We start from the raw sequence: 27,053 nt of genomic DNA on the forward strand, positions 1-27,053 counted from the left end.
AATTAATCGACGATATCGCTACAGCACATCAATTAGTCGAGCTCATGTGGATACCGTCGCACATTGGAATCTCTGGCAACGAAACAGCAGACAAAGTTTCAAAAACCAAACAAGCAGATCAAAACTCTATCAAGCTTAACTATAGCTCTACAGAAGCAATAAGCTTCGCACAAACATATATAGACCAAACATGGCACGATTTTTGGAACTCCTCCACAAAAGGTAAAAAGTACCATGAAACCCAAAAAAAAAACGTAGATAGGAACATACAGCTACCTAAGGGTACCTATTTAGAACAGAAAACCATAAACAGGATAATAACTGGAAAAACTAAACTAGCAAGCAGTTCTGGAAGGTTTATAGGACCCAAACCAGCAACCATTAACTGCTTTAACTGCCACACCACCGAAGATCTACACCACGTATTCAATATATGCCCAAAATATCAACCCGCTCGGAAAATATTTATCAAAAACCAAAAAGAGATTGGATCACTACACACATACCCAGAGTTACTTATGGACTCTAATAAAAATAAACAATCAGCATATAAAAATATAAATCAATTCATAGACTCAGCAGGACTTAGGAACAAAATATAATTACTATCCCCACAAAATCAAAAGACCCAGTAACTAGCTAAATAAATTTAGAAGCCGCCACATAAAAAAACCATAACATATCATTCAATTTTATAAAAGTATTAATAAATAATTCACTTACGAAGCACCTATAAAAAACTAAGGAAACCGCAAAATCGGATGTCCTAGATGTCCTTAACGGACCGAGTAATCAGCTAGGATTCCTGTCCTAGATGTCCTTAACGAACCGTGTAATCGGCTAGGACTCATGTCTCTTGCTAAATAAAGTATAAATAACATTCAATCTCTAAAAACATCAATTAATAAATAACTTAAAGAGGTAATATCTAAAAACTTATAAATAACATAACGTAGGAAACACACCCTAAACACCTCGACTAGTAATCCCATAATAACCTTGAAAATCTCTCTTCATACATGATATCTACTAAGAACCTCTATAAACAGCATAGAACATGCCCCCTCCTTTTAGAACATTTTGAAGAAGAAATAAAGAAAAAAAAATAACAACAGACAAATGCGACAAGAAACCAGCGATGTAAAGCAAGCAGGACCGTTCCCGAGCTCTCCTTCCCACTAATGACAGCCAACCATTCAACTGTAGGGACCTTTATGGACCCACAGATTGAGGCCAAACTATCAGGGTTCCTTGAATCCATAAAAGCCTGGGGGAGGTGGCACCATCCCCTTCCCCAGGAACAACTAGCAGGCTGCGGTGCAGTCAGAAAAAAGTTGCACATGCACAATTGTGCGAACGCTACTATAATTAAACTCAACAACAACAACACCAACATTTTAATTCTACAAACGTGGATTAATCTTCGAGCTATAATGTTCTGTTCACACTTATAGTACAAGTCACAAGGGTCATGTATGTATTAGGGCAGAATTTTTCAGTACAAGTAATAAGATTGAAATTTTCTCTAAATTGTATTAAAATTAAGTTGATAAATTATATTGAAAGTAAATTTCTATTAAAATATATTGAGACTGAATCCATTTATTTCGGTATTACAATGATATACTATTTAATACAGATTGCGCCCTTATGAACAAGTACAAACAGTCTTATACATACATTTCCCTTGTATCCTAAAGTCAGCACACAAAAAGACTACATGTAAAGTACCACATTGCGGAAACCTAAAAATTCCTAAGCTATTACTAATCGCGCTGACGTTATAGAATTGTCTGTCTAATGACGTACATAGACCCAGACGATAACCTGTAAGAGACTATGAAGCCTCACCTTGGGATTCTGGTAAATGCAAAGAGCTAGGCACCTGCCCATATTTGGCTTTGTCTTAAGAAACTGATATATAAAGCCTCAGCCACGGGCACACGCCAGTTTGCTCGCCATAAACTCAAACAGCTTCTGTCTTTGCAGGTAAGATAATCGTCTATGTACAATTTTTCATAGTATAAGACTTTTTAGTGTTATAAGAATTTTTAGTGCTAAGATGTTAATCTAACATCAGTACGTTTAAACATTAGATCATTTTAACATTTCTTTACTATTCTTTAATATAATGTATTGTAAAGTTTAATTGTTTGAAGAACTTATATTTACTTGTAATTATATTATTGATTATAGTATAAGACAACGTTCGCTACCAACTTCATACTCAGTAATAGTTAATTTAGAAATAAAATACTCTTTAAATAATAGAGCTTAATATGTTGACATTTTAGAATAAATTCAGTAAAATATATTTCAATTACGGTATTAGTCTGAAATATTGAATTTTAGATTCTTTTGCTACCGTGAATTTATTCGATATTTAATTATCTGTATTATATTCTAAACGGCAGATATTATACAATGTATGATGTTGGTAAGTGAAAGAAGATCGTAGTTATATATGTATCTCATATCCGTAATTTAAGCTTATGTAGATTGATATTGGAATGTAATTTTATATGTATTTCAATAAGCGTTTGCTCGCCAGAAACTCAAACAGCTTCTGTCTTTGCAGTCGATCCCGTACCTTCAGTTCCCCAGATGTAGCCACATCTTTATCGTCAAGTGACACCTCTTTCAAGAGGGTTGAACTTCCCTCTTTTTTTTTTTTCTCTCTCTCTCACTCTCTCCGTTGCGTTTTGAAAACAGCTTCATTTAGAGTTTATGAGACAAATCTTCTCATAAAATATGCATTCAACACCGGCTATTTCAGTAATGCGTGTCATTTTTAAGAATTTGATTCTACATACCTTTAAGGGGCAAGTATTCACTTCATTTGGATTCGTATACACCCATTATCCTTTGGAAGGTCATCATTGTGTAGACGCCCCGAGTGGTGCTTACGGCAAAATCAATGCTAAAGTACTGACACATTTTTGGACGAAATGAACCTAAAGGTGTGATCATGTACAATGTCATGCGCTGTGGTGTTGCAATGAAAGGTACGCATATTGACAAATTCATACTACTCTGTTGTGACGATTCCACTCGATGCGCTCTTGTTTGGACCCACGTTTGTACATGGCCACCATTGTAAAAGTACACAGAGATAGATAATTTTCTTCTGAACGTTTCTTGGTGACAGCTAAAGTGCAGAACATTCAATAATCAGGATTGAATAGACTTTGGTCAAAGAAAGTTAGTGCTGAATTTTAAAACAACAATTTATTTTTAATTTAAAATGAGTAAATGCGCATTCATGGCGCATGTGACTTCAATTATAATCGCATACTGGATGGAGATTGATTCTTGCCACGTTTTTTTTTTTTAATCATTCACTACCAACATGAACTTGCTCCTTGGCAGCAGAATAAAAAAAAGCAGGGCCTTTAACAATTTTTTTCCTCGTGTTAAATGTGAAATCAGCAACATGAACGGTTACGTGGGGACCGTTAATTAAAACGGTGTTGGTGTTGAACTTTACGGGAGAGTCAGTACCAATTGTCGCCACATGTTGAAAATTAATGATCTTCTCACACGTGGTTATTAGATTATATTTTCTCTTTCATTAAAAGAAAATATCGTTATTTCTGATTAATTAATTTTTAATTTGTGTTGCTTTGTAATTCAAATTAATATTCTTTAGCAGTTACGAATTATGATAGGAATGCATGGAATTTTACTTAATCACCGGTTGAAAAAAAGGGATTTTTAAACATTATGTGACATGTAAAGGTTACATTAATGTCTACTTCTTAATTGAGGATGCTTTATTTTGGGAATGTTGTAATTCTCCTTTACAGCGTCTGCTATAAAAGCGGGAGCCTACATTAAAGTATTGTTTTATGACGTAGTTCTTGTTGACCTATGTATACTAATTGTACCACGTGACTCCCCACGTCAGTAAATGGAGGCGTAAGGGGTAAAGTGGGGATTTTGGTTATTTTCTTTACTTAATGGACTTACCTAATGCTTATTTTTGCTTGGACTTGTCGGCTTAAATCAATCTTCTTATTTTTTTAAACAGGAACCAAAACTTCGCGTGCGGTCACGAGCTATCATTACTGTGGCAACAATTGGTATGCGGCGAGAATGGGTCTCTAACCAGCAAGGTTCTCAATTTTGTTTTTAAATTATGACTGACTTGTGACAACCATCATCTTTAACGAAAGTAGAATGTTGTACCTTTATCCATTATCCGATTTTCCCATACAAGTCTATCAACCGATCTTTTGATGGGTTGAAAGCTGTCAGTAGCTTCCAGTGGGTCGATGATTCTAACCGGGATTTTCCCGGGTCCGCCATGTATATATTATGCTGGAAAATGGCGTTAAACCCAAGAAACAACAAACGACGGGTTTGCACATTACGTCACTAATGTGCGAATGACGTCATTAGCTAAGCAATCGGGAGACACAAATTTTAGGAGATCATGACCTGCGATACTGAATTGAATCCGATTTTCCCATACACGTCTATCAACCGATCTTTTGATGGGTTGAAAGCTGTCAGTAGCTTCCAGTGGGTCGATGATTCTAACCGGGATTTTCCCGGGTCCGCCATGTATATATTATGCTGGAAAATGGCGTTAAACACAAAAAACAACAAACGACGGGTTTGCACATTACGTCACTAATGTGCGAATGACGTCATTAGCTAAGCAATCGGGAGACACACATTTTAGGAGATCATGACCTGCGATACTGAATTGACAATTTAGGACGCTAACAACTAAGCTGTGGGACTGGTATCGGACTCTGGTGAAGCAAAACAAAAACCAATAGGTCGATTTCTGATAAAATAAAAAAAGTGCGAACTAAACTCATGGGTTGTGCTGTCTTTAAATCAAATGTCGTGTCAACAACAGACGAACCTGACCAGGCGAAGGTAAGGTCACACATGCAATAACACTATGTCTAGTTTTAAAGAGTATGTGAACATGATCATGTATGTGCCTTTACTCAAAATTAAATTAAATATTAATTTTTCCTCTAAAATTTAGTACCAGTAATTATTGAATGCTCAGCACCTTAAATATCGTCAAAACCTTCGATATGATACTTATTTATAACTATGGAATTGTATAGTGATGGCCGGGTACTAAACTGGTAGAGAAAAGAGGAAGTCGGGTATGGATAAAAAATTTCACGGTAGTACGAATTTTTTTAACACGCGCAGGCTTCATTGCAACATTAAAGCGCGCAACATTCTTTCCGATTCATACTGTATCACACATTTAGTATTAGTCCGATAAATCAACCCCCACCCCAAATCTGTGTTGATACTAATGGACGATATGTGGGTATGATGTCACCTGTTCACTAAAATGTCCAATATTGCTGCATGCCAATATTCCCAGAACAAATCTGGGTACACTTTAGACACATACCGGTAATTGGTAACATCCATGTCTAGCTCAAAATTCAAAATGGCCACATGACAGAGGGCTGTGCTATTCTCATGAATTTGCAGGTCACCAAACATAGGATTTGCTCCGGAATAATAATGTTCATGTCACCAAAATAACCTTTCAGCAGACGGCTGCTCCGCAGCCGCGAGAAATGCCGGTAAATGTATAAAATGTAAACTTATGTGTGCAGCCAAGATTTTCTGAAGTTCTGTGCATGTTTTATAAGTGATATCAGACCCTAAACTGTTGATCAATATCAACACGGGTGAGGGGCTGATTTATCGGCCTACTTTAGCTGGACCTCGTCCAAATATGTACATTTATAGCAGGTCATCAATAGGCATAGCATGTTATTTTCAGTCGATCATAGAGGACAATATTCCATTCAGCTTGTTGCACATGTATATTAAACAGACACGATTATCGAGTGGTAGCGTTAGCAATTAGTCAGGCATTCCATAAAGGTACGAAAGTTAAACTTTGTATAGGCATACAAAGTCGAATGCCTGAGCTAAACATGGGTGGCAGATTTATTACACGTCAAAGAAGAGTGTAAAGTTACAGCCACACTAATTTAACGAAGAGGTACTGTCTCGCAAGATAAAATAAGTCAGCACATCCATCCAATATACCAGTACAATGAGTAAGATACCTACCATTCTAATTACAAAATTAATTCAATCATAAAAATGTCTTGAAAGTAAAATATATACTTTTTATAATACATTTTTATCATCCAAAATATTAAGATATAATTAAATCGGAACAAAAGTGGTTTCATTGTTTGTTTTTTATCTATTTATTGCATTAAATTCATAATTAAATAGCATTTAAATGTCGATGCTCTGAAAACAAATAATTTATTATTATTATTATTATTATTATTATTATTACAACAAGTTTACACATACACCGATGTCAGGCTTTTCTGCGCATCTAAGGATTCCGTCACCAATACTGGCGCAAAATGCATACCGAATTCGACTGATTGCCAAAAATAAAATTCTGCAATGCTTACCATTTTAAAAGCGGCAATTGTTACCAGAACATTCTGTTCAAAATAATACTAATTTTGGACACAAGGGATAGCACCACCGTGGTTTCCTTACAAGCGCTATGTCGGCAAATTCTGCACATGTCTTTGAAATGATGTAATGTATATTCACCAGGACATGGCAATGAAATGCATTACTTTGGACTATTTCTGTCAGCATTTCATGCGAGGAACTAGGTCAGATTTATAGCTTATTTCAAACACTTCAACGTGACAATGCCACTAAACGGCAAGAAGTATTAAGAAAACTAAAACAATCTTAAAAAGAATTATTAAAAGTTCGACATTTTTTTCAAATAATCAACCATTTTAAATAACAACAATGAATATGATGCAATGTGTTTACAACGTCTCTTGAATGTGAAACATAAATCAATACAAATATTAGAAACAGACCATATGCCCGGGAATATCATGAGAATCCATTCGAGCGGCAAATGACAGGTTGGATAGCAGACGATAAAGTAGGTGTGGGCAACTTGTTGCAAAATTTGAAACTTGGGTTACAAGGTCAAGAAGAACAAGGAGTGGATCTTCATGTTGACATTTAGAAATCATATTTTCATATGTATTTATAATAGAAATGTGGGATATGTTTGTACACCTTATGAAAATCAATTTCCTAAATTAAAATACGATCGTTCTTTCTCGATACAAATTGGATTTTCGACCAAGAATAACACGTGATCCAATATTTACAGAAATGTCGTATCGTTGCGCAGACTTACACGATGTGGAGAATAGGCCAACACGGTGGTACATATACATAAGGAATCAAAGCAATAATTAAAATATTAAAAGGATAATATTTTTCTTTCACTTAGTGATGAATACGGATAAAAATGGAAATAATATTGTGACATAATGACATGTATTGTAACGTGCAACCCTGTTAACCCAGGTTTAATTTTCAGCTCAAGCTCACTTATATTTCAAGAGTTATTTCCTGTTTCTCGACTACAGCAATCCTTAACTTGAAAACTTGAGTTGGGTGCAATATTATGATGTGGTATATTGAAAGTCGTCTGATAACAGAGGAAGTCCCGGTAAAAATTATGTTTGTTACACTAGCTATTTATGTCAAGAAACTACAAATCTATCCAAGTATAAATGCTTCCCGATACGGTCACTAGCAGACAATATTCTGCCCATTTCTCCTAGACGAATGGCAACCTGCCAGTGTCTCCTATATGTGACCACCAAAACTGACCATTTTGAACAAAACATTCTGTAGCAAAATCAACTTACAAATTACAAATATAGGCACTAATAGAAACCCTGATTTGCGTTCTGTTTATATGTGTAATTTTGTAACAACATCTCGATATTCAATGAATTTATTTCAAACACCAATATAAACGGTAAATCTGACAGCATACCACTAATATGCCTGTTGATGACGTCAGTCAGGAACTACCTATATAGACAAAACAAACTCGTAATGAGAAAAATAATAGATTTATTCAAGTCTTACATGTTATATCTGTCAATAAATATATTCATATAACATAATTTGCATACTCTTTTATTATGTTCCTTCTATTTTATTACATGCCACTATAAAAAAGAGTCTGAACAATTTGTATTAAATAAAAATAATGATCGTATATAATTTACTATTAAAATTTAAGATTAATCATAGGAGTCGTAATATTGAAATTCAATAGTGAATTTAAACAATAGAATTATCATGTGAAATGGATGATTATTTCTGTTACAATAAAAATATAAAGTCATACAAATGTAAAGTCATGCAGATGTACTGAAATAGCATAGGTTTTATGGAAGCCCAATATCACTTCGTACAAGTACGCTGTAATATCTTTGGGTTTGATATTTGTAAGTACCGAAATTTACTAAATATTTATATTGCATAAATGAGCGCACATTTTCAAAGATGACTACTTTAAAATAATTTCTGTTTGAAAATTCTAACATTCCCTATCACGTTTGGCAGCCGATTCGAAAAATTGGGGTACCGTATATATTGTAACTGCACACGAACCAGATGCCGTCAATAAAAACTGACTGGTGTGCACGGTATTTATGATCTTCGGTTGTACTACACAATGTGACAGTCTGCCAAAATAGTTTCATATTGCATGCAGGTATTTAAGCACAATAAATATTAACTACCAATAAATAAAAATTATGCGTAATTGATATATATATATTGGGTATATATTGGCTCTACTGAATTCCTCTACCTGCAGCTGGAGTCTACGTCAAAACCACGCAGTGTATGATGTACATTTCATGATTCTGTCTCGTAAAAATAGCTTGGCTTTAGCACTCGCTGTTGCTGGCTGCATTTTTCCAAATTACAAGAGTCTGCGTCGACGGATTAAGATATGGTTTGAAAAATGAAAATCTGAAGAGGTTAAATAATACGCGGCTTAATTACAAGTAATACCGGTTGTGTACTAGTAAACAACCACCTACTATTTCAGTAATGGGATAATCTTTCAGAATTTGATTACACAACATTAAATGGCAATTGTTCACTTTATTTTGATCCTCAAATATCCGTATTCCTTTTGGAAGGTCATTACTTCCATTCCCCGATAATTACATACGCAATTTTTTTTATAATTATGTTGACATTTTTGGAGGGTGTCAATCTGAAGATGTGATCTTGTAAAAACCGGAAAGAATGTCGTGCTGTGATGTCACAATAAAAGCTGCGGGTGTTTGAAAAAATCGTACAACTTTGTTATTTGTTACGATAGACTCGAGGGGCCCCGAGTGGCCGAGTGGTCTAAAGCGCTCTCCGTTACGGATCACTGCCATCTCACCTCTGCGCCGGTTCGAGTCTCGGATTCAGTCAATGTGGGTACGTAAGAAAGCTTGCCAATAGCTTCTCGTGGGTCGGTGGTTCTTGCCGGAGTTTTCCTGGGTTCTTCTTCCACCATTAAAACATGACCACATTGTATAGCCTATCGTGTGCTGAAAAATGGTGTTAAACCCCACAACAACAACAACAACAACGATAGACTCAACGTCCTCTTTTCTTGATCCCACTTGGAAATTTAGTCGAAATTACAGTAAATTTTCGCTGTGTATCGGGTTTTCAATGACACGGGTAAGGACATTTGTAACTAACTAAGAAAGTACATTTTGAGGAAATTCAAGATGCATAATGTAAGTATATGTATTACCATCCATATTACGAGCTAAAGAAGGCGTATGTTTATGCCCTGTCACTTGCATGCTCGCTGCTGGAAGGAACCCAGGTATATAGTGTGTCTTCTATCACTAGCCTAATTAGCCTAACATTGTATCAAAATAGTTATGAAGCAGCTGTTGTATGACAGTCCATTTAGCCCGTTAAATTAATACGTTTTTATCGGGGTATGGAACCCACGACCTCCCGCATCCGAGGCGGACGCTCTAACCACTAGGCCACCGGAGCGGTCGTCGAGATGGTCCTTCCGGCTGAATATCCATATCCATACTATTTAAAGTAAGATATATATATATATAAGATGGCAGATATTACAATTATCAGCACACATCAGAAAGATTAAAAAGATAATTTTGCACCAATATTACTAAAGTAGTAATTATATTTGTTCTCTTTTTCAAGCTTACGGATGCCGACTGTGACCAGGAGAGTCAAGATACAACTGCAAAAAATGATGATGATAAGAATAAAAACGTTGAGGTAGGTTCCTAAGAAACATGAATGATACTAGTGTATATTATAATTATCAAGACAATTAAGAAACTATAATTACAAAGTGCGTATTCCAATTGTCAAGACAGATATAAAATATCGTAATGATAACGAAGCTATTCCAACTATCAAGAAATATATAGAACTGTAAATAGTAATGACAATGGCAGCCATTACCAGACTGTTAGATCAATTAATAACAAAATCGACAAAAGAATTAACGTTTGACATGATTTTAAAAAAAATACATTATGAACTTCAGTGCTTGACGAAAAGTATTAAAGAAACCTCTAATCTGGATATATGAGATATATGATATAATGTAAATAAATAAATAGCCCTGAAGTCAAAAGACACAAACATCAAAGAAGGTATATAAAAAATGATCAGCACAACAAATTCAAAACAATCTTATTTTTAATTGCCAGACAGTGCACGAATAATCTGCCTTCATTAATCATTCCACCTCTTGCAAGGATTGTACAAATGCGGCATGTATCCATTATAGAGCGACTCTCTAGACGGTGAAGTTCCACCACATCCTCCGAAGACCAAGAAGCGAGATATCGTACAGGACTCAACTGTGTTCAAGCAAATCGATGAACATGCTCTCACGGTAGGCGCTTCCAGAATCCGTAAGAAGTATAAAATGTATACATCGCATGTAGAACCTGCGATGAAAATAATAGGTAAAAAAAAAAATGTTATAGAGTGGTTAAGGTCTCGATTCGGTGTCATTCGGTTTCAACACTGCAGAAGCAAAATTTATTTAATTTAAGCCTCAAACTATAGAACTTCACAACTACCATCTTCACAACTACCACAGTGGTCAAGCAGCCACTACGCATGGCCTGTGTCACCTCTCGGTCTGCCGAATGTTCCCTCAAGAGTCCCCTTATTCGATACAGACACGTTGATCCCAGCTTTGATCCCTCACTGCAAGAAAGCCAATACCGTACTCTGAGCCAGCGTTGCCATTGACAGCGGCCTGCGGGTTACACGAAACCCCACAGAGTTCTACGACTCCCATCAAAAGTCAGCTAAAAATATAATGACTAGAACCATGTAGTACATGGGACACGGTGAAGATCAAATGTGACGATATACTTTAGGCATGCGCACGAGAAGTAGCTTCATTACATTTTAAATTATTTGATCAGAACTACTGTACTGTAATAACATAAAGGAATGTATTTTATGTTAAGACTGGCTGCATTTTGCTGTATATTTCTTGTCACTTTTCTTGTTCTCTGCCATCTTAAAATGGCTTAGTAGACGGTCTGATTGTGGAGTTTTCATCTCCACCCTCTCATCAATTACCATATAACTATGTTTAAAAACAATCACTGAATTTCATACAAGCAGATAAATGTTACTCATACAATCACCTCGCCATAACCTAATAAATAAAGTCATTTGACCCATAATGAAAAGTGTAAATGACAATGGCACAATATCAACTTGAAAGATGTATTCGTGTGTTTTGAATAATGGTCTCATACTGAATTTGAATTTTAACGATATTTACTCGGACATAATTTGAAAATCATCAACCATTGGAACTTTAATATCGTGATGCAATGCATTCATGATATAGTTAATGGGCATGATTCCCACATAGACTATGACTATGACCATTTGAAAAAGCTTAAATATTCTGACTGTTAAATTTACATTTAAAAGAAAGGTGAATAAAATTTATTTTTCATTTGACAGTTATATTTAGTACAAAAATGGCAAAAGGTATATGTGTTTGCTTTTAATATTGAACGTGAGATTCCAGTTTAAAGGTTTCAGGCCAAGACACTGACGAGATGCAGATCAGTATTTATTTTCCAACATAATCCATACATTTCTTTGCCAGTAACGAACTTACTAGGGTATCCAAGTCCGAAAAAAGATATGTTAATCTAAAGTATTTTCAGAGATGAATTAACGGTGAAATTTTTGCCTTAGGTTATATAGCATAGTTGTACTGATCTGGAAGTAATAGTTATGACCTGAAATATCACTGGTGTCAAGTGGAAAGAATGCCGTTACTGCTGACCTTTGGCATGCATCATATTTATGACTTGGCCAGCGTTCCATGTTTCTCCTTGTCCTTTTTATTTAGCTACCGCCAGAACTAATTCACTGAATATGTGGTAATTACCATAGAAGAAAATGTTGAATCATTGTACCGCTAGATATTGACCGCAAAAGAGGATGTTACAGCCATTTTAATACAGTTAGATGTTTCTTACATTGTGTCGTACTATATGTCACTGCATTTATGTCATTAATCTTTCATTGGAAAATAACAAAAATTAGGTAACAAAATACATGGAATGGTTATCATTGGGCGTCATTCTTTAAAATAGCATTACCGTAAGAATGATCTTGAGCTGAAAAAGAATTGTTAATCCACAAAAGAGTTCTTATTGCAAAAAGTAGAACTTTCAAATTTGGACACCCCTGGACTACCATACATTCCAGGAACGATTGCAAGGTTACAGCGATACAGAAAGCTGTACGTAATATCAGGAAACACGCTGTTGAATTTACGAATGTATTTCGCACACATCATGTTCATTATCTATAATCTTGCAGAATTAGTATAAAGAGCGATAAAGATATTGATTGTACGATGTAAGCAACAGAGCACCATTAAATGTAAACAATTGTTTGCGTAGCTAATTTTGATTCGTAACAAGCAGTACATGTGGTCGTTCAATCGCCAGAATAAATTAATTTCATTTTTATACCAAAATAATTGAAGGATATTGTGATCCTTATGCGACAAAAATATTTTTGTTCGATTTGTACAAATGTGCTTAATAAAGAGCGGAAATGTGGCCTTTTACGATTATTCACTTTCAATATTTGACACAGAATTCTTTTTTATTACTTTCTACATGGATTCCAAATTCAAGTGCAAAACTAGCAGTTGAAATATGGAAAATGCAAACAAAACGAATATGCGCTGTAACTTTTTATTTTTTTCCCATTTACCAATAGGCGCCAAGTTCTCTTCGAAGTTCAGTAAGCGAGCTAGTAGATTATCTCGTGAAACCTGCCAAAAATAATCTGGAAAGAGTCCGTTCTTTCTATCGTTGGATTACGGATAATATCAGGTATGTCAAATTTTAATGCACAATCCGTTGGTAGGTAGATATATTTATTACAACTGCATACGGACTAGTACACTGTAAACTAGCAGACAGTTACGGTTTGAGTCCGTTCTTTCTATCGTTGCATGACGGATAATATCAGGTATGTCATACACCAATGGACAATTCCATTTGTCTTCAGATACATTCGATATCGAGATTAAGGAAATGCCGTCCTGTCAGCTAGATGAACTGCATGCAACCTAGCATTTCTCCGTTTTGTTGTTCAACACAGTATCCGGTCGTGAAGTAGATATTTCATTAGGTATAAGACAACAAATAAATATATGACAAAGAATATACATGATTTTCACTGCCTCTATAAATATCCCAATATTCACTTTATCAGATTATGTTTACTTGTATTGATTGCATTCAGATAGGAACAATACATACTGAGTTCAGGAAAAATTGGTCCTTTTTCTGCAGCAGTAATAAGTTCAGACTCCATAGAATGCAAAATGTATCTGACGTTTCCATATCTTGTCTAAAATAGGGGAGCCAATCCAATGTTTGCAGTGTTGAGTTTATTCAACACACCGAATCATTTGCCGAAATTTTTTATTATTTTGTGTGTGTGTATGTGTGTGTGTGCATAGTTCAATGATGGTAAATCTGGAATAATATGATCAGTGTAAACCATCCAAGTATCCCTTTAAGTGAAAACAGCAGCAGAATGGTCTTTTCTGACCATTAACATCATCAGATGGAATAGTGAGCGATGTTAACAGATTGTCCAAGATATGCTGTGTGCTGTAACGGACCCCTCTCTGTTCAACGACTGTATGTGCGAACGGATGTAGGTAGATTCTCTAACCTCCCCAACCGCACCCAGCTTAAACCAGGCTTGTTCCTGATCTAAAATTTGTACTGTGTCCCAAGATAAAAATGGCCATTGCAAAAATTGTGTATGTTATGTTTTACTTCGTACGAGCTTAAACGCGGTCGTCTATGTTCATTAAATGTCGCTTTCAATGTCTTTTCCGTTTCCCCAAAATAGTGTTGACTTTCACCCTGTCCATCACACTTCATGTGATAGATAGGTCCACAATTATATTTTTCGTCAGTCTTATCCTTATTAGTCTTATCTTGAACTAACAACTGACTTTGCGTCCGGAACAGCTTAAAACACACATTAGATATAGAACGCTTCAGGTTCGCCTTCTATTTTTTATTTTTGGGGTGATTTAAAAGTTGAACCTTAATGAAATATGAATATTGCTACACAATTAAGTTTTCACCGAAAAACAAATTAGTTTCATGAAGCAACTTAAAAATGTATCAACTGTAAGGATATTTAGTCACAATCAAAACAGTGTTGCTATAATACATAATTTATTTCACAATCTTTTAAAAACTGTTTCTCTTCAATTGTCTCTATTTTGAAAGTCAATTGTTCTATTTAGCATTAGTAGTATTTCTTTAATTTGTACCACATAGATGTAACTATATGCTTATCAATGTATCTTCCGTATCCAATATGATCGCTCTCCACCTTTACTGATTTATGATGTTCTTTGACTGATGTTGTCTTCAAATTTATAAAACTTTAAAATTACTGTTTATTTTCATTTATCTGCATCATATATTCGATATTTTTCTGGTCATATATCATAAAAAGATCTGTTTTATCCTATACACGTACCACAAAAGACAAACATATATGCAGACAAAGAATATATCAGTTGTAAGTAATGCAGTGATTGCAGACATAGAGACAGTCAGATATATTAAATATTGGACATACAAAACAACAGCACGGGTACCGAGTGGCCAAGTGATCTAATGCACTCGCCGTTACCGATCTCTGCAATCTCATCTCCGTCTGCGTGGGTTCGAGTCTCGTGCTCAGCCTATGTGGGTAGGTGAGAAAGCTTGTCAGTAGCTTCCCGTCGGTCGGTGGCTCTTACCGGGGTTTTCTGAGGTACTTCCTCCACTTGTTATACTGGCCGCCGTGTATAGCCAACTTGCGCTGAGAAATAGCTTTAAACCCACACAACACCACGAACAATAACAACAAAATAAATGTTTGACTCGTAGTATCTCCCGTACATTCCGGTGAATACAGTTAGGAAACTAGATGTGAACGATTTGATCAGAACACAGTCGCCTCATGCACCTAAAAGCTGATAGATGGATGGTGAGACCCGTATGTATGCAGGATTGTCATTATGAACATTATTGCTCATTTTGAAAAGGGGGTAATAACGAAAATGGACAGGGTTTCAGATAGTAATCGCATACAATTTATTGTTTTAATTTTTTTTTTACAATCTGCCTTGGCGACAAATGTGTGTGCTCTCAAGCAACACTACGACATATACCATTGGGGATAATCATGTGCCTACAGATTTAACAGAAGTTCAAGTACGAAGACTTCATATGTTTCCAAGTATCTCGAACTTAGGGATAGAGCCCCATTAGGAATGGCGATTACAAGTCATAACAGGAATTCGTATATAAATTTAATTCTTTGTCCATATGAATATGCTTGAACTTATAATTTCAGATATGACACGGAAGGTCACCTTAGTGGCATAGCAAATTCCTGTGATCCAAATGAAGTTTTAAAAACAGGAAAATCTGTGGGACTGGGATACGCGGATCTCTTCTCGGCATTTTGCAAGTAAGATGCTCTCTTGGAAAATCTGAAATTTATGTGCATTTTGTTAAAGGGATTTTAATTGTGGCCGCATAGCTTTGTATCCAAGAGGAAATTAATGCATATTTTGAACGTTCAATATATTTTCGAGCCTATTTAACTAATTATTTCGAGTTCTCACCCAAGCATGAGCATATCTGAAAATATTGTATGTCGATAGGCTCAAGAAAAAGAGGCCTATACGTATTAGAAAAAGAAATAAATATTTAAGCCAGTATTTGTATAACTTATATTTCGTTTAATCTTGCAGAGTTGTCAATATTCCCGTTAAAACGATCAATGGACATGCGAAGGGCTACAACCACAACCCTGAAGCAGCTATAACTCCATCCACGAAACCTAATCATGCATGGAATGTTGTCCTTCTTGATGGTGACTGGCGATTTATAGAGTGTATGTGGGGATCTGGCCATTTGAAGGGACAGACTTTTAACAAACAGTTCACAGAGTTCTACTTCCTTACAGATCCAGAGCATTTCATAAGCGATCATTATCCATGCACAAAACATAAGAAAGAACGGGATTCAAAATGGCAATTGTTGGATAAACCAATTTCTGCGAAAGAATTTGTCAAGCGAGTAAAGCTAAGTAGCACTGCCCTAGAGTTTGGAGTAATCCCTATATCTCATATGTCTGGAGTGCTAGAACTAAAATCGGATGAGACGATTACTCTCCAGGATGGACAGGGGAACATGGAAAACTGGTTAATAACTTTATCTCTTAGCGATGGTACAGATATGAGCAATTATGCCATGTCCTACATGCCAAACCCGACCACTCTGAAAATTAATGTACGACCACCAAGTGCTGAGAAATATATTTTAAAAGTTTTCGCAAAGCCGATAGGTAAACAAACACCTGCCCACAATTTGGTACTTAAGTATATAATCAAGTCTACTGATCCTGCTGTTCAAGCGAAACCATACCCTTCAAGAAAAACACCGTGGGCGTTTTGCCCGGAATATAAACAATACGGATTTGCAGAGGAATCCAGAGCAATTCCGATTTTCACATCAAACGATGGTAATCTTAGCATAAACATACCAACAACCAAAGAAGTTGAGGCGATGGCTAAACTTCACCATGCACAAAATAAAGATGTCAGTCTCGAAAACTGCACTCTCGTTGAATCGTCGGCTAATGAAATAGTTGTAAGGGCCAGACTGCCTATTGAAGGTTTCTACGCCTTGGATATTATGGCTAAACGACCATGGGAAGAAAGCAATACCTACAGGTCATCCATTGCATATCTCATCGATTGCCAAAAGCCCATGTCTCCATGCTACCCCTTTCCTCATTGTTACTACGGGGCCATCACAAAATACAAATGCCGACTGTTAGAGCCACTAAAAGGTTCCCTCCCAGCCAAATCTTCCATAACATTCCGACTAAAGTCCAAAATTCTGCAGAGATTGAAAGTCTTGAAGCAAAATTTAACAAGAGCAGACGATGATATTTTTGAGGGTGAGGTACTTACTCCGGACACAGGCATCATAACTGTCTCAGGATCAGACAAGGACAGCGGATCCTTGATTTGCTTATATCGATTTTCTGTAGCAACTGAAATAGTATGATGTTGAAACTCTACCAATCCCATTGAATTAATGTATTTGAATATTCAATTTGTAATGACCCAGTAAATAACATCGTTCAGAAAAGTTTTCTTCAACTAGGAAAAAATACATTTTGTGCACAAACAAGCCATTATACAAATGAAGCAAGACAAAGGTAGTCCACTTCAAAGTAATTTATAATTACTGTAGTTCATATAACAAGAAATTCGACTAGTAAACTGTTTCCAAATACGTTTTAATGTATGTTTTCCAGCGATAACTTTTCTTTCTTTATTTAATCTTATTGCCAATATCACAATTTATGAGAGAAGACTACCGACTACTTTTGAATAAGTTTTCATCTGAATAAAAACATAACATTACGTTGCTTATAAGATAGAAATTAGACATATTTTGACAATTTCGAATAAGGAGCAATGGGTAGCCGAGTTTTCTAAAGCGTTCGCCTTTGCCTGTCACTGTGATATTACATCTGTCCACGTGGGTTCGAGTCTCGGCTCCGACCAATTTTTATATGTGAGAAAGCTTGACTTTGGCATTACCTCTCAGCTGACTTTTACACTTTAACTCGTCTTAATCTGTGAGCACGACTCAATTCTCCATCATAGCAAGTAATTAAAAATACCGATCTCACAATTTGTAACTTTGCGACAAGAAGAAAAGTTGCTTTTACTTTGTTATATTTCTTGAAAAAACATTATCCTCTTCCCAGCAGAGCTATGTGGTTTCAAATTATTAACAAAATAAAACCTAATATTCAAAATGGGTAAAGACTCGTCCGTGCTTTCCTCGTTAGGGGAACCTTATCATGCTCAATTTCAACGGTGATGAAATTAAATAAAGAAAGCGTGTTGTGTATTTATTCGGCATGTCATCGGTCATGGATAGGTTATGCGGATTTTGTTTACCTCAAAAATGTCGAAATGTGCCCGATATTTATCTGATGAGCGACTAAGTTTTTCTGAGATGATACTTATGGTGAGGGTTTTGGTAGTCATTCTGAACAAACATTTTCTCTGACAATTTGTAATTGAGACCACAAACAGACAAAATAGTCAATGATAAACATGAATAAAGCACAACATGCTACAGTTTATATAACTGAAACTATCGCTTTACGTTTAATGGTGAGTTGTTTTCAGAGTTCCATACCATCAGAGCCTTTCCTTAGGCTTTGTCCCACCATAATCAAGACTTATTCCGCCATCCCATGGTAGCATTAGAGACACTGTTGTACCGTACACATGAAGATGATTCGCTTTAGATCTGACTTGCTCTTTATGGTCTTCTGAGAGGTTATAGGTCAATATCAACTTCATGAATACGTCCTGTAATAAACCAAAGGGATCTCTTTACCGGGCGAATTCAACCCTAGCGTGAATCCCACTAGACGTCACTAGTTTTCTTCTGATTTACAAAGACTTCTCTACAACTGATGTTATAAACTGGAAACTCCAACGCGCCCAGACTATACATAATTTTCCTCTAATCAATGCATGACCACAATATTTCACAAATACATTTACATTATAATTTCACTATTGTTTACCAGCTTCACAACGGCATGGTTTCTCCTTCTTACATTGCTAACGTAGCGCAAGTATTTCACGCCGTGAAAAATATACAACTCAAACACCCAATACAGGGAACTACTTTACCTAAGCTACCCTAGGTCAGTCAAATCATGATTTTGCCAACATTGTGCCTGTAATTCTACAAGATATTTAAATAGTAGCAACAATAAAAGGCGCATCCAGATGACGGAACAGTCCCTTCTCAATTATTCTATTGTACAATTTACCAGACACTATCACAAATAGTGCACACGGAGTCACACAATCAGTTCACTCAATTAGATTTAGGTAGGGACTATTTTGCTAGAGGGACACTGGCCTGACCATACTACAAAATTAAACAATGCCATCATGATGTCTCATCAACACTGCACTCTGTGACGTTTGACCTTAGCAATCAGCTAATTATTTGGGCTGACGACTATTTCTTCAACACAGACTTCCTAAAATCAAACAAGTTATCATGAAAATCTGTGATATCCTTATAATGGACGGCTGTATACAAAATGGAGCATGCTCTAAATTGATTACAGTATATTATGCTAGGTAAATGTCAGTCCGAGTTCGTACAGACAATGATTATGGATAGTGCAAAATAGATTCTGACCTTGACGAGCCTGACGGCCGGCGACGGTCTTTACAAATATATAGCTTTTCTACAGTGACTATTTGTCATAAGATGGCATGGCTTGATAACTTTTAGACATAAACATTTCTGGTCTTTTATGATGGTGATGGCATTGCGTTTATCAGCATTTTTTTTTTTTTTTTTTTTTTTGTTTTTCTGATCGCTGTCATGGTAATGCATTTTAGTATTATTACCACCCAGTTTTTGTTTTACGACAAGAAAAGCAAAGCATGATATTGATAAACTTCTTATTTTATACTGTCAGTTTGCCTGTTTATATCCGTCGATTCGGATAGCTAGTTGCAGCCATCCATTAAGTCAACAAAGGCTACTAGGCCCCCTATTCGACCTTCTGCATATCGAAGATGGCAATTAATAAAGGCAAATTACTCTGGGTGCTTTCCACGATGAAGTTCATTTTGAAAATAGTGCGGATTATAAAAGGAAGTTTTGACTTTGTATTTTAAGGGTTTATCTTTATTTTGTCATTTTCAAATGTCTTTTTAAATCGTTTTTCCATACATTTACATTTTAACTTTTGTGTCGCGGTACACATGTACTTTAGATCAGATCTGACAAGACTGTCTAATTTATCATATTTATTAGCGAGTTTTTACTCGGCACTATATAGCCTGACTTATTCGGATGTGTCGTAAAACATACATACATACATACACACACACACACACACACATACATACATACATACATACATACATACATACATACATACATACATGCATACATACAGGGTCCCCGAGTGGCCGAGTGGTCTAAAGCGTTCTCCGTTACGGATCACTGCCATCTCACCTCTGTCTGCGTGGGTTCGAGTCTTGGATTCTGCCAGTGTCGGTATGTAAGAAAGCTTGTCAGTAGCTTCTCGTGGGTCGGTGGTTCTTTCTGGACTTTTTCCCGGGTTCTTCCTCCACTATTAATACTGGCCGCCATGTAGAGCCTATCATGTGCTGAAAAATGGCGTTAAACCCCACAACAACATACATGCATGCATGCATGCATGCATGCATACATACATACATACATACATACGTCAACCGGCAAACATATCCAAAAAGTGTTAGAAACTTCGGTTACCTCACGGTATTGCGTTGACGAAAGATACCTTAACAAGACTGTCGCACATACATGCATATCGTTTCTTGAAACTAGTCGATCTGGTTTTTTGTTTTGTTTTTTTTTGTGTGGCAACTTTGAGCAGAATAATTGGTTCAGCGAATTTCATTCCTGATACTTTCTGTTGAATTTGTTTAGCTAAGTTGCAAATATACATATTTATGTTGTCGTAACAAACAACAGCCAAAATGTGGGCCAATTTTTAGCTCACAACGCCCCAAAACACCACTAAACGAAATTCTTCTTTCCATTATTGCATCGAGCGAAGAATGTCAAATCATAAATAATTTGATAAATAAAAATACATTTTATACTTTGTGACAAAATATAGATGTGACTTTAGATACCGGGGATCGCTACTTTATTAAACAGTTCTGAATGCTTTAAACGTATAGTTTTTTACTTTTTGTGCTAAATAATGAGTTAAATAATACTAGAGTCATAAATGATGTTGACTTTGCGTTTTCGAGACATAGCATCAATTATAGTAGCATATTAAGATATCAAAGCATTCTACACGTTAGTGTTAGTCCACTTTGAAATTAATCCGTGGACATGAAGCTTATTCAATATTTAAAAGACGCTTCAGGAATGCATTCAATATTGAAACGCATTTGACACTCAGTGTTGCACTTTTCTACAGGTAACAGACAAGGCATTTAGTACATCATTATTATGGTGCAGTAGGTGCAGTGCTGGAATACGGCGTATTTGATTTTAAGCTAAATATTCTTCTTCCACTGCGGTAATTGTTTTCTTTGTTAATATGAATCATCATCATCATCATCACCTTTATTTCCTTCCATGGAAGATTACATGATATAAGAACAAATCATCTGAATACAATCAATAGATAGGTATTAAAAAAAATATATATATAAAAAATAATAATAAAAAAATAAAAATATTACAATACAAATTCTTACACTATATCAGTCAACAAAGTGCTCGTCTACTGCATAAGTTGCAAGTTTCAGTACCTTATTTGCAGAAGATAGCTGCACACTGCATGACAAAGTATGCTGCATACAGGACGAATAGCTTGGAGTTTTCTTTGTCGATTACACCTGATGGTAACCTTTTACCTAGAAGATATTGTAGTTGCAGTTCATCTTCTGCATTAAATAACGTAATGTGCAGGCTCAGTGGAAATTTATCAGTAAGGAATTCCCAGAAAGAGTTTCTAAAATTCGACATATAAGGACAACTAACACAACAATGAAGTACCAAGTCTGTATAAACATTTCCACATCTAATACACATATGTAGCTGTGTTTGAGGAACAGCAGCCCATATTTTAGCTACATATGTAAATACCTTAGTGTGTTGTCTGGTTTTAGCCGACTGCCACACTGAGACAGGTCGTAAGTATTCGTGTATCGAAGAGAATCTATCAAAATCTGCTTGATTAGACATACGAACTCTCCAGTGGCTATTTTCAAGACCAACAATTTTTAACCTTACAATTTCTTTCCAATTTTGTTCATCTGGAATTTCAGAATGCTGCAGATAATCAGTTAGATACCCAAGCAAGTCAAACTTCTTTGAGGTATAATATCAATTTGAAATTAACCCGTAGCTTGACATGCATCCGCTCAAAATGAAGTGAAATAACGCAACGTTAAACACACGTTTAGTATGTACGTTGTTAGGCATCAAAACACAATCTGTGTAAAAACATCAATTTTCTTCTATCAATTTCGGACTGCGCTGATGTCCATCCTAGCATTCCCTGGGCGATGTCTGATCATGTATGTGTTGGAAAACCTTGTGAATGTTTGGCAAAATGCCTCAGAGTTTTATCCAATAAAGAGAGGTCACTTTTTGAAATGTTACACCATAATTCACTTCCCTAAAACATTGAAGGGAAAATTACCTTTTTAATTACATTTGCAGCAACCAAAGGATTTAAACCATTCGGTTTAATGCCAATACCAAACAGACCGTGAAAAGATTTTTTCCTTTCTTGCATGCGTCGAGTATTGCGTCATGCGACGTCAGCTTTGAGTTAATCCGGTGACCCAGGTGTGTTGCCGAATCTGTAACCGGCAAACATGACGGGCCAAGATACCATTTCATACTGATAATTCTTGTATTTGGGACCGAAAATGATAATGTATGACTCTGACACTAAGCTCGAATCGCAACTTATTACTGTAGTCGTATGCTATATCTAACAGCTTTTGCAGATTGCTAGGATATATAGCCAAAAGTGAAATATCATCAGCTAGGGTTGGATTTCCCACAGCTAAGGATCCAATCTTTGCTCCAAATCCACTATTTCCTAACTGTAGTAGCAAGTCATTTATAAATATTGTGTACATCAAAGTTGACAAAACACCCCCTTGTCTCACTCCTTGGCCAATTGAGAACCAATCTGAAAATTGTTCATTGACAAGAACTTTACTATGCAAATTTGTATGCATGTTAACAAATATCAAAAGGGATTTTTACCCGTAATTCCCAACATGAATAATTTAAAAAGTAGTCCTTTGTGCCACACGGTATCAAATGCCTTTTTTGTATCAAGAAAAGCAGCAAAAACCCGTGAACCCATGTTTACATTATATTGTACTGATTGCAACAGCACAAAACTCGCTGTTGTGCAGCCTAAACCTTTTTGGTAACCATGTTGTTGTGAACTGGGTATACTAGAATTAGCATCTTTGAGCCAAGTTACCAAACGTTCATGAATAATTTTCTCAAAGGTTTTGTAGATAACAGGCAGTAAAGTAAAGGCCTGTAACTTTCGAGGGAGTTCTTTGATTTTCTGTTACCTTTGTACAGTGGTATTACTAACCCTTTTTTGCAATCTACAGGTATGTAAGATTGATCAATCATCTGAGTAAATAAAATTGTCAAACACTCGATAAGGTAATCGCTGCCATAGATCAAATGTTCATTGCAAATTTGATCATGGCCGGATGCTTTTGATTTCTTTAGACTTTTAATGATTTCTCTTACTTCGTTTAAGCTGATACTGGGCTGTAAGGCCTCGATTTATTTCTCTCTATATAAATTCATAAAAGTTTCCGTCAAAACTATGGTTTAAATTCGGCGTGTGAATGTCCTCATAGTATCTGGCAAAGCCATTTACGATGGAATCATTACATTTGTGAATGTGTCTATTAATACGGGGCATTTATGGCACTAAAAGTTTACATTTTGTCTTCACCCATATGGTTAGAAACCACTAAACTGTCTACTAGGAATGGACCCCTATGATATAAATTGAATTTACTGTCAGTGGCTTCTTTATATATATATATATATATATATATATATATATATATATATATATATATATATATATATATATATATATATATATATATATATGTGTGTGTGTGTGTGTGTGTGTGTGTGTGTGTGTGTGTCAATAGATGGGAAGTTACTTTGTACAGAAAGAGCTGCCATGCTCAAAAAAAAGACTCAGGGAACACATTTGCTGCAGAATATCAAATTTTCTTATTTGAAGATACATGAAACATGAACGATATGTCTCTACTCAACACACAGTGTGACGGAATTATAGCTGCTTTATGGAACTCGCAGTTAAGAATGTTACAGCTTTATTGCACAGTCTGAAGAAGGTGTAATGAATTTTAGTTTGTGGTATCCTTTTTTGGCAAGCAAAAAATCAACATTGTCTGATATATTATTATATAATCGTTTTTACGTACCCATATAGAACTATAAAATGAATTTCTAACTTAGCCTCACTAAAACAGTAATGCGTATTCCATTTCAAGAAACTGAAGACCAAATAGGAAACTCTTTATAAAATTGATTAAAAAAATTTAAACTATAAATTTCTTATGGATATTTCTAGAAGGACAAGTCTTGTCAGCCTCCTTACTGCTCCTGTTTCCATTGTTCTTCCTTTCCCAACCAGTTTATGTTCTCGTTATTTTCCTGACCTCCCTGGTGGCCTGGTGGTTACAGCGTCCGCCTCAGATGCGGGAGGTCGCGGGTTCGAACCCCGGCCGAGTCATACCAAAAACTTATAAAAATAGTACTAACAGCTGTCTCACTAGGTACTCAACATTAAGAGATTAGTGTTAGGACTGGTCAGCCTGGTGTCAGGATAATGTGGCTGGGTGAGACATCATGCTACATGTTTGCGGCATGATATCTCAGTGCTAAACATCACTATAAACTGTCACACTGCAGATATGTTGGCGATATGACTGAAAATTTGTCAAAGCTACGTTAAAAAGCCAAATCACACACACACACACACACACACACACACACACACACACAATAAATTTTATATATTAATGTTATGAAGTGTAGAATCATCAGTGATCCATAGAATATGGAATCAAAAATATACTGTTGAAACCATTATTATACGCGTGTTCATAAGCCCTGCGCCTATCAAGGAGTACGGCGTGGGTGAACCGAAATATTGTAGTATGTAAACAAACCACTCGTGTAACACTGTACTGGTAAACAAAAACGAGCACATTTTAGTTTAGATATAATATATAAAAATTAAATACACAATTACGTGACATCGAAAGTATTAATCAAAAGGAACGGATTTTCAGGAATATAAACTGAGATTAACGGCAGAGGAGAATGAGGGACATTTCAATATAAAGCATTATACGGTTTAAAGGAACTAATATCTACGGATGAAGTACTAAGATACTGGAAAATTTTAAATCGGATTAGTCACCTGGTGATGGCTCAGTTTTGAAAGAATATTTTAAATGGACAGAAAAAATCTATCACAAGTCTTCATGAACTTGTTTGAACCTGTATTTATATACTAGTATGAATCGGTAAATCTGGACTATACTGTTGACTAAACCGATAAATAGAAGCAAGGCAGATGTTTCAGATCCTAGCAACAACATGCATGTTACGTTAGTGAAATGTCCCTCATAGATCTTCATCAACGTTCTTGACAAAGAATGTTGCTTTCTCTCCAAGTGAATAATTTTTCATCTGATACACATTCAGGTTTCCATAAATAATACTGCGTAAATGATCAGTTTTTTTCTGCTACACTTTTTTAATAAAACGTTTAAGTACCAGACTAACGCAGTTTCATGTACTTTTTTGAATCTTGTTCGACATTCTACAGGGCTAGGATAGTTTCTTTATTGAGAAAATGGCTTATCATTTATATAGACAGGGAAATATATATATATATATATATATATATATATATATATATATATATATATATATATATATATATATATATATATATATATATATATTGTACGCTGTATCATTGATAAACCACGAGATGTATACATTTTTCATTGACAGGAAACGAGGATGGCACAGCGAATTGTAGATAGGCGTAATACTTTTCATATATATTATTTATATCACATAAAACATACATAATCACATATCTGCCTTTTGAATGGAATTAAGACTGACTACATGCTACTGTGTATTGATGAAGTGAATGAATTCTTCACATTCCTACCCAGTGTGTCGGTTGCAAAAAGTAATTCTCTTCTTTCTGCGGCTATTCACAATCCTCTCAACAAATTGATGAGTTGCTTCTTTTCTTCTTTTTTGAGGGGAACTTCTATTTTAATTTATATTTATCCATTGAATATAAGGCACACTTATGATTTAAACATGAAATATGTTTTAAATGAAGAATGTAGAGCGCTACCAACACATCATAACTACAGTGAACGTGCATCCATTCACTTGCCAGCGAATCTATTGAAACGAATGTGGAATATAAACTAAGCGAAATGACGAACCAACATGAGGTAATTCAAACATTAAATATATTTCAGTTGATCTAAGCCATTATTACGCCTTAATCAACGGTGCTTTCGACCATAAACTCCTCTCTCTCTCTCTCTCGCAACTTTCATCATGTATGTTGTGATCCCATGGAAAGTGTGCACATACCGTTACGACGACCCAGGTTCTTATAAGCTATTTGGTTAAGTTCAGTTTCAACGGTTTTCTCAAATGTCTTTCACGTATGCGTGAATGGGAGATGAAAAGAGGGAAAGCAGAAGGGATTTCGATGAAATTGTATACTATGTTTAATTCATTTAGAAAACGGTGATTATCATTTTATAATTTTTTCTCGTTATTTTCTTACGTCCGTCTTCATCATTGACCGATAGCCTACTATTAAATCAATGTCTGTATATGTGTATTAATCTGCCATGGGCTGTACGCTGTATGCTTCATATA

At 35.7% G+C, this 27,053-nt stretch overlaps 1 protein-coding gene across 1 annotated transcript; it reads left to right on the plus strand.

Annotated features, from left to right (window-relative positions):
• The first annotated feature begins 4,536 nt into the window (after positions 1-4,536).
• Positions 4,537-18,188, plus strand: LOC149794591 (kyphoscoliosis peptidase-like). The gene is made up of 6 exons (XM_089966604.1): positions 4,537-4,890; positions 10,054-10,131; positions 10,652-10,759; positions 13,141-13,256; positions 15,802-15,918; positions 16,205-18,188. Exons 1-6 carry the CDS (start codon positions 4,828-4,830, stop codon positions 17,526-17,528), a joined length of 1,806 nt encoding a protein of 601 aa, XP_089822730.1. The 5' UTR covers positions 4,537-4,827; the 3' UTR covers positions 17,529-18,188.
• Positions 18,189-27,053: the final 8,865 nt, after the last annotated feature.

This window comes from Sinohyriopsis cumingii, chromosome 8 (genome assembly GCF_028554795.1).
Source record: "Sinohyriopsis cumingii isolate HCF-2022 chromosome 8, ASM2855479v2, whole genome shotgun sequence".
NCBI lineage: Eukaryota > Metazoa > Mollusca > Bivalvia > Unionida > Unionidae > Sinohyriopsis > Sinohyriopsis cumingii.